The sequence below is a fragment of the Amphiprion ocellaris genome, chromosome 2, assembly GCF_022539595.1.
Source record: "Amphiprion ocellaris isolate individual 3 ecotype Okinawa chromosome 2, ASM2253959v1, whole genome shotgun sequence".
In the NCBI taxonomy this organism is placed as follows: Eukaryota; Metazoa; Chordata; class Actinopteri; family Pomacentridae; genus Amphiprion; species Amphiprion ocellaris.
Genome location: NC_072767.1, coordinates 23,866,357 through 23,879,749, shown reverse-complemented (window position 1 = coordinate 23,879,749; position 13,393 = coordinate 23,866,357). Strand labels below are relative to the sequence as shown.

At 38.5% G+C, this 13,393-nt stretch overlaps 1 protein-coding gene across 1 annotated transcript; it reads right to left on the bottom strand.

The window, feature by feature from the left end:
- Positions 1-894: 894 nt before the first annotated feature.
- Positions 895-13,278, bottom strand: kcnn1b (potassium intermediate/small conductance calcium-activated channel, subfamily N, member 1b). Its single transcript, XM_035953744.2, has 10 exons — positions 10,859-13,278; positions 7,694-8,809; positions 5,935-6,366; positions 5,425-5,520; positions 3,970-4,388; positions 3,703-3,844; positions 3,186-3,296; positions 2,695-2,822; positions 2,420-2,489; positions 895-1,546 (listed from the first exon to the last, which is right to left on the bottom strand). The coding sequence occupies exons 2-10, from the start codon at positions 8,792-8,794 to the stop codon at positions 1,262-1,264; spliced, it is 2,784 nt and encodes a 927-aa protein (XP_035809637.2). The 5' UTR covers positions 8,795-8,809; positions 10,859-13,278; the 3' UTR covers positions 895-1,261.
- Positions 13,279-13,393: the final 115 nt, after the last annotated feature.

Below are 13,393 nucleotides of genomic sequence, written 5' to 3'. Positions count from 1 at the left end.
CATCAGTTTAGCAGCATTGTAACATCCACCATCTTTTTTTGATCTGTGTCCAAACAAATATCAACAGAAGTCTTTTATCCACTCCCCAAATGCCCATGTTAGGGTATTATCTGTTGGCACACCTTTTATTGAAGCTGTTGTAGGAAGTTCTTATCAGCACACTGTTAATCAAGCTATGTTAGCTATCTGGTGCTAACGTGTTGTCAATGCAATAATCTAACTACTGGATCACTGCTAGGATGCCTGATTTGCATTTTCGTTGCATTCATTATGTGTATGTTTATTGCATTAATTCCTGCACTGTGCATGTGAAAGCTTAATATTAATAAAGCCCAGTGGAAGAAGTACTTAGATTTTATTCCACAGGGTAGAAATATTCTGCTACAACTAAAAGTACTGCATTTAAATTCTTACTTAAGTGAAAATACAACAGTTTTTGCATCAAGTACTAAAAGTAGAAGTACCCATTATGATTATAATGATGTATAAATATGTCAGTCACTTTAATGAAGAAGCTGGTAAGTGACTTGTTATATAGTTTATCTGGTAGCTTGTTTATGTATTTACTCATGATTATACTTGGTAGTCTATTATTAAACCAAATCTACTATTAAAGTTATTAATAAACCACATCTGTGATTATTCAACTTAATCCACAAAGTAACAAGCAACTAAAGTTATTAAATGCATGCAGTGGAGAAATAAGCATAATATTTACCTCTGAGTTGTAGTGGAGTAGAAATAAAAAGATGGAAAAAAGGAAATACTTAAGCTCAAGTAACTCAAAGTTATGCTTAAGTACAGGACTTGAGTAAATATGCTTAGTTCCACGGACACTAACTAGTTTTACATCTTTTTTTCGACCTTTGGTTTATAATCTTTTTTTTTTTGTGATTTGTAGTCACTACCCTTTTCAAAGTTTCACAGTCGCAAAAATTGTGTAAATAATGTTCTAACTATGTAAATTTAAAAAACAGGAACTACAGTCATACCTGTCTATTTAGAGGTCCAGTTAGTAAGTTAGTCCTGGGACTAACTGTGAAACTCTGAGCGGAGGATATGAGGAAATAATTCTCTCTGACAGAAGCACTTCCCCTCTCATTGGAGCTGCTCAACATGTGGCAGAACTCCCAGGGATGAATGAGTGTAACTATATGCATGTGTAGTAGAGTGTTACCAAAAGAAGAGTGCATGCTGAGAAAATCCTTCCCATCATGGAAAGGGTTATACACTAAGAGGAAAAACCACTGAATGAGGCCTATCAGCTGTACGGTGTCTCCGGTGTGGTGGATCCTGGACAGAGCTGCCTGGCAGGCACTGAACAGCACTCAGAGCTCAGGGAGGATGAGAGGAAGTGGACACGACAGGCCAAATCATCCAGGAAATCTTTTTGTAGCTTTGTTATTGCTTGAGAAAGCGCAACAGGCAGCGAGTGCACACTGAGAAGGATGGAGTCCAGCTTCTCTTCAAGAGCTGCGATCCTGTGGTCCAGCTCCCCGCTTCGATGCTGCAGCTCTGACACCAGATCGTACATCATGTTCTGAGTCTGAGAAGCAACACGGAGACAGATCATACATCTGAGCTGCTGTGATCGCTCTCAAGGATCATCAGCCTAAGCGGTGTCAAGATTCCCACTCACTAAATTATTGCAAAAGCTAACAAGATTAGGAAAAGGGCAGACACGTTTGAGATTTGTCTAATGGTGACAGTATTTATGTGATATGCAACAAAACGGTCAGGGCTAAGGCTGATTTTACAAGGAAGCTTTAATTGCACTTTTAGTAAAACTGCAGACCCTTACCGAGTCTATACCAAAAATAAATGAAATGTGAAACGTGTCCAACATTTCACAATGGATATCTCATACTTCAATGGGGTCCACTATTAAGCACAAATGGGACCTCACACAGCTTGTAGTAAAAGTACTGTGAGTATTGCCCCAATGTAAAGAAACCATTAACCCCTTGACGCCAATTGTCGCGAATTCGCAACATACCAATTTCATTCAGACTGCAGGCAAGATAGCATATTCATTCCCCCAATGCCGGTTTGTGCATATTCAGTATGTATCTCAGAACCTTTTGCAAGCACTGGTCTCTCGTAGGACCAGTTGGAGTGGGACCTAATTATTATATGTCTGCTCTATGTGTAATAGACAAAATAACAATCTCCACTTATTTTAGCATCAGCTGGAAAGCAAAAACACACAAAAAATGTTTTTTAATTAAATTGTGAATAAATTCAGGTGTCAAAGGGTTAAAATATACTGTTTTCCAGGAAGTAATGGGAATCAAAAAATACATTTAAAAAATAAGCTATCTCCTGTCACCTAAAATTAACAATTAAAGTGTGTATAATTAGGTTAAAAAATTCTCCTTTGACAGTTTTCAAAACTGAGAAAAATAGTGCATATACAAACCTTTGCGAGATCAGCAATTGTATTGGCCTGGTCAGTTAATTTCCTTTGCTCTAGTTTGACTCGTCGCAGTCTAAAACATAAAACAGATCCACTGTCACTTTTTTGTTCCAAATAAAAAAAAAAACACAAGGCACAGTTTGTCTTGGTTGCAACTTAAATTATATAATCCTAAGAATAAAGATTCTGTCACAGTTTTTACTGTGACAACATTTATTGAAAGAGAAAAGTGCAGGAGTTGAGTCTGTGTTCCTTGATGATGATTTATTGACACTTACTCATGGATGGCTTGCAGGAATTTACGCTGATGGTGGCGTACTCTTGCACGGTCAATCTTCTTAACCAGCTTGGTGTTTTTGTAGATGAGCCACGTCTCCCTCAAAACATTTGCTGCTGTGTTTTTTATCTGAGGAAGAAATATCATACCAATAAAAAGTAGTGGAAGAATGCAATACATTGTTTTCAACATACACTTGATGTCATTTTGTCACATATTGCTGAATATTTTATATATATATATATATATATATATATATATATATATATATATATATATATATATATATATATATATATATATATATATATATGTATATATATATACATATATGTATATATATATATATATATATGTATATATATATATATATATGTATATATATATATATATATATATATAAAACAGATTGTCAAAAAAGACAAAATTGTAATACTGTTTAGAGCAAATGTTTACTGTTAATATAAAAAGCCTCTCTGTGTCTAAACAAACCTTTTTGTAGATTTGAGTATCCATCATAAAGTTGTGGACGTGTTTCTCAGCTCTGGTGAGCTCAGACTTCCTTGCAACAACGGCAACCACTAAAGCTGTACAGCCTGCTCCCTGAGGAGAACAGGAGCAGCGGTTAGCATCACTGTAGTGATGTACTTATTGTAGCAAAAAGTATTCCAGTCATCCAAGCTTCATACTTATGTTGAAGTGACATTGTTGTCCATAGCAATTCATTACCAGTGATACAGAAGATAAAAAGTCGACCACATTAGATTACCAATTGCAGGAGAAAATAAAAACAAACTGCAGGCAAAAAATTTAATTTCTAATCTGCAGCTAGCTGAAATAAATATTCCTGATTACTACATATTCAGTAGTTAAAATATACTGCCAGGTTCAGTTATGGCATTGCAGCAAAAAAGAAAAGTTCTGTTATGTGTATGTTATTTTTCTCTGTATAATAATTTTATAGCCCTTCACTGCATGTCTTAATATATTGTACCAGTATGAATCTCACCATAATTCCTGTTAACAGGCAAACCCCTTTCCCACAGTAGGTGTGAGGGACCATGTCTCCATAGCCGATGGACAGGAAGGTGATGGAGATCAACCACATTGCTCCAAGGAAGGTACTAGTTACTTCTTGTGCATCGTGATACCTGTTGAAGCATGACACCTGACTGTAACAGCAGCTGGTGTTAAAGCTGAAGAGAGGCACACTTTCCTGTGTGAAAAGTGTTTGATGATACTGACAGTATGCAGATAAGAAGTCTTAAGATGATACCTCTCACATATGCGCACAGTCCATGCTGCGATGATCCAACAAGACACACTGAAGACAAGCAGGACTGTGCCGGGGCAGATGGTCATGAGAGTCTTCATGACAAAACGAGTGTCAAAGTTGATCTTGTTGAGCGCTCCGATGCTGCGAGAGGAAGCATCTGTGAAGAGTTTGCTGTGGAGCAGCATGACCCTTCCGATCAGATAGAGGCGCAGGAACATCGGCACAGAGAGGATGATGTCCACATCAGCGTCCGCCACTGACGCTGTGTAGCTGAAGGCCAGTCGAGCAGTCCAAGTGAACACATACTGACCTGGGATTGGATGGATGGCACAGATGAGGAGCTCCAAGCCGACAAAGAGAATTCGCTCAAAGGTCATGGCTATCCTCCAGTCCTCTGCCCCGTTGTCCACCAAGAAGAGCTGGGGAGGAAGACAAGAGAGCTAAAGATTCAAAGTAATTAATGAATTCTTGGTTTAATCAGGCTGATTTACATTTGGATTGGATGGGCAATTATTGAAGTTTCTTCCCCGATACTCATCAGCGTTATCAGTCCACTATCAATTTATTGTTAAAACAAATTAAGTCTTGTGGAAATGATTCCATATGCAGATTAAGCCATTTTTCATCATAGACATGGCATTTGCAGCAAAAGCAGTTTGGTTTCATTATCTTCATGGCTATAGGAATGCTGACCCAGTAGACTTTGGCTATCTACTTGATTTGAGGGCTGACTGGAAGTCATTAACCGCTACAGAAGTCTTTGTCATGGTGCCCATTGCTAGCTAAATCTACACAATGCTCTCTGCTTGTCAACATGGAATTACCAGTAACCTGACTGACGACAGTATTAAACATATATGACCTGCAGTCCTCCATGTTGTTAAACAGTAGGAGGCTCTACCTGGTTGCACAACTAGGTACTACAACTAATCTACAATATATTTTCTGACATGTATGGTCTTTCTCTTCTGCATTATCAGTTAATTTTTAATTGCTTCAAATATTGACAATCAATAATTGATTCACAGTTAATCATTAACATCTCTAATTTGCATGATTTTCCTTTCCATTATCATCTCAGTACTAAGTAATAAAGTGAGAGGTTTAGGACTGAGCTCCAGGATAAGCAAAAATTCACTTCGTGAACCATCACTCACTCAGGTGAGTTGCTGAGGCTGGATTACTAGCTGGCTACCAAGTCAGTAACTGGTTGGGGTCCCTTAGGGGCCCCAAAAGTTACAGGTTCATCTATTTCCACTGGTCATTTCCCTTTGATCAGTTACAAACATCTTGAGTTATTTGTGCCACTAAAGCAAAACATCAACTCTGGTGTAATATCAGCTATTTCTTGGGCACTGTGAGTCAAGAGTCAGCTTTTTTATTCTAGTTTATGTTGTCCTCATGTGGTACCAAAATTAAGAATGAACTTCATGGGTTATTCATTCATACTCATACCTGGACTTCCCTTGCGTGGTACATCACAATGAGTCCAAGTAGAATGACGGTAGAAAGGCTAATCAGGCCTTTAAGTACATATGAGTAAATAGATTGCTGTTCGTGAGGGAAAGAAAAACATCGACATGTTAGTAGATTGAGAGAGAATAGAAAGTCTTAAAGATACACTTAGTGAGACACAGAAATAAACTATGGAATAGGAGGTAATTTCTTCAAGAAAAGTCATTTAAAGGGCCCTAATAATCATTTTAGCTGGTGACACAGTTGCTATGTTGGCATTTATTTAATTTCAAACACATAATACTGAATCACTCTGAAAAAGTGGTACATTTTAATAATGTCGTGAACACACATTTTTCTTGATTTCACTTTCAGCACATGCATGATCACTATGGTGGCAGGTAATTTGCTGTACAAACTCTTAGAACATGCTATGAAAACTATTTTGAGTGTTTCTGCAGTGATGCAGCCTTGTTTTTGTCAGTCTGCTCTCCATTATAAACAAAGTACCTTGCTGTAAAATTCCCTTGACAGTTCAATCTCGATGACCATGACAACAATACCAAACATCCCGCAGACCAGCGCATAGTCGCTCAACTGTTTGCGCTTCCCAAACAGAGCTCTTCTCTGACCCAGCCGGTAGCTAAAGTCCTTCTTCTGTGGTACGGCACCTTCCTCTCTGGTCATGTTTTCACTGTTGGTCTTACTGGAGTCTTCTCTGATGACTTTGGAGAAGGCGTCCTCGAGGATGGTGCTGTGAAGGAGCTGAAGAGGCTGCTGGCTTGAATGAAGGTCTGCAATACTAGATCTTAAGGTGCCGTGGCTGCTCAGTGGTCGCACCACATCTCCGTTTAGAATGTCGACTGTTTCTAGTGTGTCATAGAGTAGAGGACTGTGTTTAGGCAAGGAGAGTCTCGATCCACTGAGGTTCTGAGGGTTTGTCTGCAAAAGGAAGTAAGACTGTCAACCACAGACAGTACCCTGTCAACACAGGGCATGTAATGTATCAGACAACATCCTGTATGCTGAGAGAACGATGAATTCAAGAATAAGAAAATATAACTTTTAGCCACAACATTAAAACCACCTGCCTAATATTGTGTAGGTCTGCTTCATGCTCTGAACCATCAGGTCATGGACACATTAGCTCAAAGGATGTCTGACTGAAAAATTGGTAACAGATCTTTTGCGTTCTATGAGTTGTGTGGTGGAGACCACGCAGATTGATTTTGTTTATACGGAGCCCCACCCAGAATTTTTTGATTTGTTCTACCTCACAACACTTTTGCAATATCCTTTACATTCCTACTGATCCATATGAACATTTAATGTGTTGGTCCAGTCCAATTATAATACTCTGCCTGTTAAAGCAAACACTCTGCAGATACTACAGGAAGGAGAGATGATGTGACACTTGAATTTACTGCTCATTATTCATTAAAAAAAGGAAGATCTTGGCCAGCATCCAGCTACTTGCGATGAGAAAAGCTGCAGCTGCTACCTTGTGCAACTATTTCAAGGTAACACAAAAGATATTGCAAGGAAGTTCTCAAAAAAAACTTCTTGTTTTTGTGGAGCTCCACATGTTCAAATGCCTCCCACTAATGCCTGATTGGATTAGGATCTTACAAGTTCGGAAGTTGGGTCAATGCTTTGAGCTCGCCGTGAGCTGTTTTTGTTTTATTGTGTTGTTGGTTTGGTTGTCCTGCATAAGGGACACTGCTGCTACCAGGGAGTGCGCTTGCCCTTGAGGGTTTTGCTTGATCTGCAACAATGTTTAGGTGGCTGGTACATATCAGTCACATCCACATGAATGCCAGGACGCAAGGTTTCACAGCAGAACATTGCATGTAATGAGCTGATCACTTCACCTTTCAGTGGTTTGAATTTTGTTGATAACTAATGCAACTTTACTCTTTTTAACTGGGATACAGAACATGTCAGAATTAGTTATAATGCTCGTTTTAAGTTTTACACTTGACAAGCTACCAAATTGCACAAGGAAAAATGTTAAAAGAGCAGATCCAGACTGCCATGATGTGACAAAACTCTGAAGTCAGATTCTTTTGTTTGTTTTTATCTTGTTCAAAACTTCAAAACAACTGAACAACTCTTTCCCAAACTTTGAGCATGTTGCCAGATGAAGTTGTGCTTGATGAAACCCAACACAAAATCACTCTATCACTCTTTTTCTCATTTTAATGTGAGTCCCTATTAAAGATGTTTAGCTGTTCAGGAAGCAGTGATATATATATGAAAAATCATGTACCTGATTTTGTCGCTGTCTTGTTTTCTCTTCCATTAAACCCTGGTTTTCCAGTGAACTATACTGGCTGGTGGAGAAAGACTTTACACTTTTATTACTAACTAGTATAGATGACCTCTTCGCCCATGGAGAGCTGGAGGGAAGATGACGGCACTTGAGGTCGATGGATGGATCTCCGGATGAGTTGCAGGTTTGATCCCTAGTTCCCAAGCAGTGAGATTCCTGCTTTTGACGTTGTTGAACTAAGAGTGGTTCTTTACCAAAAAGTTCTCTCCAGTTGACATCTGAAGGCTGTTTTTGAAGTTTCTGATTTGTCTTGGCACACTCTGTGGAGTTTAGAGGAATGTTAAACAAATTTGGACAAGCTGCTTGGCTGCTGTCTTTGAGTTTCAAATGATTGCAAGGTTGTTCTTTTTGACCTTCTTGTTCAGCGCACTGAGACATGAAATTATCCTTTGCATGGTCTGACGCTGGTTTCAAAAGATCTCGATGGTTTGCTTGCTGTGGTATAACCTGGTGAGTGGTTGAAATTTGGCTGCTGTGAGAGAAAGACTGGGAGTGTGGTGCAGATGAAAGGCTTCTCTTATTTGTAACTCTGGAGACACCGTCTTGGATAGTGAAGTGTTTTGATTGTGGTTGAAAACCGGAGGTCTCTGAATGCTGGTGAGCATCAGGACAGGGACAACCACATCTGTCATTGTGGTTTGGATGACCCACACTGGTCCCTGCTCTTTCTGCTGAGGGTGAATCATCTCCTACACTGCTAACCTGGCCACAAAGCAGCAGCCAGTCCTGATCGCTCAGCTGTGATAAGGTTAGGCTTCGGGTTTTCAGTGGCGACATCTGGGCTGAAAATCGCGGGGAACTGATTCCGTTCAATCTTTCGTGAGGTGAAGACGAAACACAGCAAAGACTCTTCTCCTGTGGGGACGAAGGTGTTTCAACTGAGGTGCCGGAGTACGGGTCATGCTTCCCCTCAGGTTTTTTTATCAGAGAGGATGGACCTCCTGAGGTACAATGTTCACGGTCCCCGTCTTGGAAGACTTCACCTGTTGAGTCTAGACGTCGTGTTGCGTTGGTGGGTTTAACCAGAATCAACCTCATGGCATCACTGCAGAGCTGCATTGAGATCATACACAGATAATTTTTTACATGTCACTAAAAAGTCCAACAAAGATCCTGAAATATAACTATTTGCAGGATAATACAGTTTAATGATGTGCACACTGCAGCCTTCAACTTCTCCACCAACACCGCCCAAAAATACACATAAGACAACCTTGGCTGCAGAGGGAGCTATAAGTCGCCCAATATAAGTATGCAAATCTCAGTCTGCTCAGATTTTTTGAACTTTAACAGTAGTGGAATGCGTATTGGAATTGTTTATTTAATAAAGGTAGCTGTACCAAAGTACAGACACACATTGCTTTAAGTAAAAGTCATGCAATCTATATTCTAAAAGAACCATTATATGGGCATTAACATATACTTCATTACTTATTAGTTTAAAATACTGCATATTATGGGACTAAAAATATCAGTGCATTAATGTGTGCATCATTTTAGTGTTGCAGCTGGGGAGCTGAGGAGGACTTCTCTGAATAAATCTATATACTACTATTGGTATATATATATTCGGCCTGCATTTATTTGACTTTATCTGCAACAATATACTATAATTTATCTATTTGGACTTTTGTTAACCTCAAGCTGTAACTATTAACTGAAAGTATGAAATAATTTTTAAAAAATTGCCACTGAATTGCAGCAGGAACATGGAAATACTAATATAATAAGTGAAATCTGTACCAAAGCACAGTACTTAAATAGATGCACTTTCTACCACTGAACTCATAAGAACTTTCAAAACGATTAAACAAAAATATCTACTGGGAACTCAACAAACGCAGAAAGAGATGTTATTTTGTTTCACAAATAAAGCCTTTAAAAACTCTTGTGTCGGATTTTTAGGTCTGAATTTTGTCTGTCTTTACTCTCAGCAATACTATTCATTCAGAGTGAAATACTGTGGAGGAATAAGGCTTATTAAAAGCAAACCTTTACATGAAATCTAATAGAGTTTTGAACTGACTGATTTGTTTTTTGGAATAATAATATCATTATTTTACAGTATTATAATATACAATATTATTATTTTAAAAACAACATTTTGGAGTAATTATTCAAGGCAGATTGTCACCAGCATGAAAGCAATCATTTGCTTAATCTCAGCTTGTATTTGAAGGTAGTTGTGAATATGAAACATTCTGTCAAAAGCAGATGTGACTCCCCTCTTATGTTTGTTTACTGTGCATGGAAACCAGAGAGGCAGAGAGGAAAGTACTGGGCAGTTTCACATATTAATCAGTTATCTAGAAGAAAATAATGACATATTTTTATAATGGATACCCTTTTGAATGGTTTGCTATTTCACGCCATTTTACTGTATCTAATTTTGGGAGAGTAAAAGATGGAAAATAATTTAGTAACAGATGGTGGCTTTAAAAGCAGGATTTTAAAAATCATGCTATTGTATATACTTGCACCTGATAATTGATGTTTTTAACTATTGTATCACTCACATTAACATTCAGTCTGAACCTTTATTCACCCAATTTTACAGATTTTTCTGTTTATTTGTACATTCTTTATGCTTTTATATCTCATCTTTTTTTTTAGCTTAATTTAGTTTCACTCATATATTGCTTGAATTTTGATGATTTATTTTCATTTAGCTGATTTTTTGTTTGTTTAATCTGCATGTAAAGCACTTTGAATATCCTGAGTATGACAAGACGCTACATAAATCAATGTGTTTGCTTCATTACAAAAGTTTTTTTTTAAATTTATTAATGTAACTAAAATGACAAATACAAACAAACAATAGACAGGTGAACAACCAGTATCTAGGTGGGTTCAATCTTAAGCAAACTCCTGTATAAAAAATGACTCAAAGAGAAGAATATGAAAACTGTAATACTTTTTCCTTATATACTTTATGATTTACTAATCATTTGTAAAAGCACAGTCTTCTTATTAACAATGGTGGTCGTCTCACTTTGGACTTTAGCCTCTTCAATTGCAGCTCATCTAAATGTTATTTTAATGTTCCTTAGTAAAAAACAAGACTTTATGACTTAAATCCTAACTACCACAGGTGATCCTTACCTTCTGCTTCCACGTGTTATTTTGTCCAAACTTGAAGAAGCAGGTTACAAACCGACTGTGCTCCCGATGATTTGCAGGATAGAAGTATTAAGAAGAGCAGTCTGAGTGGGTGTTGGACAGCAGCTTGCCTCCTCCCAGCACGAACGCTCGATAAAGGAGCTTTAGAGACGCTTCCTTTGAAAGTAATGATTAGAATTCAACATGAAGAAAGAAAAGGGCAGCAGCGGCCGGCCTGGTAAAGGGTTGCCATGCAAATAGGCAGGGAGTGGGAGGGTGTAGCAACAGGTTAGGATGCAGAGAAGATAAAAATCTGTAACATCAGACCGGCGTGTCAGTGCGGAACATCATACATGGAACCTCAAAGAAATCCCTATAAATTGGGAGTGGACTAGCAGGTTGCTAGGGAAAAGAAAAGGAATTGGTAGCTTTCAATGCAAAGTGGAAAATAAAAGGTCAGCTGAACTAGTCATTGAAGCTCCGCGGTTCAAAGGCCTTCGCTGTCTCTTATCTCCTCCGCCACAAGAGCCTGCAGGACAAAAGTGTCCATTTTTAAACGCGGTTCTGAATGAATCAAGCCAGCAAGTGCAAGGCCTCATCAGCTGTGTCCTAGAAGATCTAACAAATGCAACTATATGAGCAATTTTGCAGTATGAAGAGACACATTCTACAGCAGTTGATGAAAGAAAGTTATGAGAGAACATCACTTCAGACTCACTTCACCACCATCAGGAGTGGCATTGTTTTTCTCAACCAAATACTTTTACAGTGTTTTTGTTGGTGTTTACAAACATGAAATAAGTCAGATGCCTTTCAATGCGAAGCACATCCCATTTCAAAATATATAGAATATTTCCACAAACATGAGTTTTCTTGATTGTTTGTCATTTTGCATTCCCCAAGAATTGAAGGCTTGTGAATAACATTTGCTTTAAACTTTCTCTTTCACTTTCAGATCTACGGATGAGCCATGTGGTTGAACCCTATGTCCCATATAACACTGCTGAAATTCTACTTTAACTGTGATCTTACTTATATTTAGGCAAATGCCGCCCTGTTTTATCTGTGCTCACTGTCGTATCAGGCAAACCTACAAAGCCTGCAGCTTGCTGCCTCAGCAGCTCAGTATATGAATGTTGCTGTGCTGGAGAAAACCTTTGTGAGCAGCAATGGTGACTGGCCATATAAATGACTACCAAACTCATCTGAAAGCAACAACTACTACTACCGCTGGTGTATTTAACCAAAACCCTACAAAACGTATTCCGGAAATGTTGCACAAAAAATATATAAACTTTAGCCCTGAGAAGTTACTTTGTTGTTACGTTGTTGCTCTTAACTGGATTTAAGCATTGTTGTTCCTATTAGAGACATTTTTTCAGGATTAAAAGCATCATTGCACTGGCGTACTCTGTTGAATGAGCCCACAAATTTAACAGTTTAACACAGTAGCAACACAGCTCTGAATATCTGGATGATAACCAGTCAGAATGCCACCATGGAATTCTCTTGTGTGAAAAAGAATAAGACTTCCTTGTCATGACTGGCTGAAAGCCAGAGTCTGGCAGAATAGATAAGGGAGGCCAAACTCAGGTCCAGTCTGAGGGCTAGAGATGTTTTCTAAAAAACATCTTGACAATGTTGTTGTCGTGGTCAGGACTTTATGCCTATATACATAGTTTTTCTATACCATTAAAATACAGGCAATCAAGGGGGTTTTGTTTTCTTTGTTAAAGCAGCAACACCAGGTGATTATATGTAATGCCCCAGCAGCGGCACTGTCTGGTATGGAATCAAATGGCACTCAGGCTTGCTTGAATAGAAAGCAACAGGTTCTGCTACTGGCAATCCTAAATCAAAAATAGCTATGAACATCCTAAAATACTGAACAGGAGACATCAGCGAAGTAGTATAACAGGTGAATAGCCATACTTACAACCCTACTTAATGGGTTCATCATTTGCCATTAGAATTGCAGGTAATGAGGCAACAGCCCCGCCACACTGAGGAGTTACAGCACAACAAAGTCATATTGTACATTCAGGAGTAAGCCGGTACTATTACAGGTAATCTCTAACTGCTTCACCATCTTGGCATTTTTTTGAATAAATACAAAGTTATTCTTTAACTGTTACTACGCATCTGAAATACACAGTGAAGATATCGTGTTAGAAATCTCACTTCCTATTTGTGTGTATTCAGGGAAACACTCTTAATCCACTGACAGCGGAATCAATAAAAAACAATGTAATCAAGGCCACGGCCATCTGTTCTGCTCAAACGGCTCCTATCAGGCTGAAATTGTTGAAACTGGTTAGTTGTTTGCCAAAGTAACTAAAAGGACAGGGAAACCCTGAAGTCTCTTTCAGTCAGATATTTTAAATGTACCATGATTTTTCTGGCAACTGGCGAGTACCATCTACTCTGGACAAAGAGCTGCTTTCTCCGTGAGCCAAGTTTGAACTCCATCTTCTTTTGTGAATAAGCACTGCCCAACAGCAGCAGTTTCATGTGGCTTGACTTCCATTCCTTCTAATA

Coding starts and splice junctions, on each gene's coding strand:
- kcnn1b (XM_035953744.2), bottom strand. CDS start 8,794: ATGAGGTTGATTCTGGTTAAACCCACCAACGCAACACGACGTCTAGAC. Junction 5,521..5,934: donor CAAGGGAATTTTACAGCAAG/GTACTTTGTTTA, acceptor CCTCACGAACAG/CAATCTATTTACTCATATGT. Junction 3,297..3,702: donor GCCTGTTAACAGGAATTATG/GTGAGATTCATA, acceptor TGTTCTCCTCAG/GGAGCAGGCTGTACAGCTTT.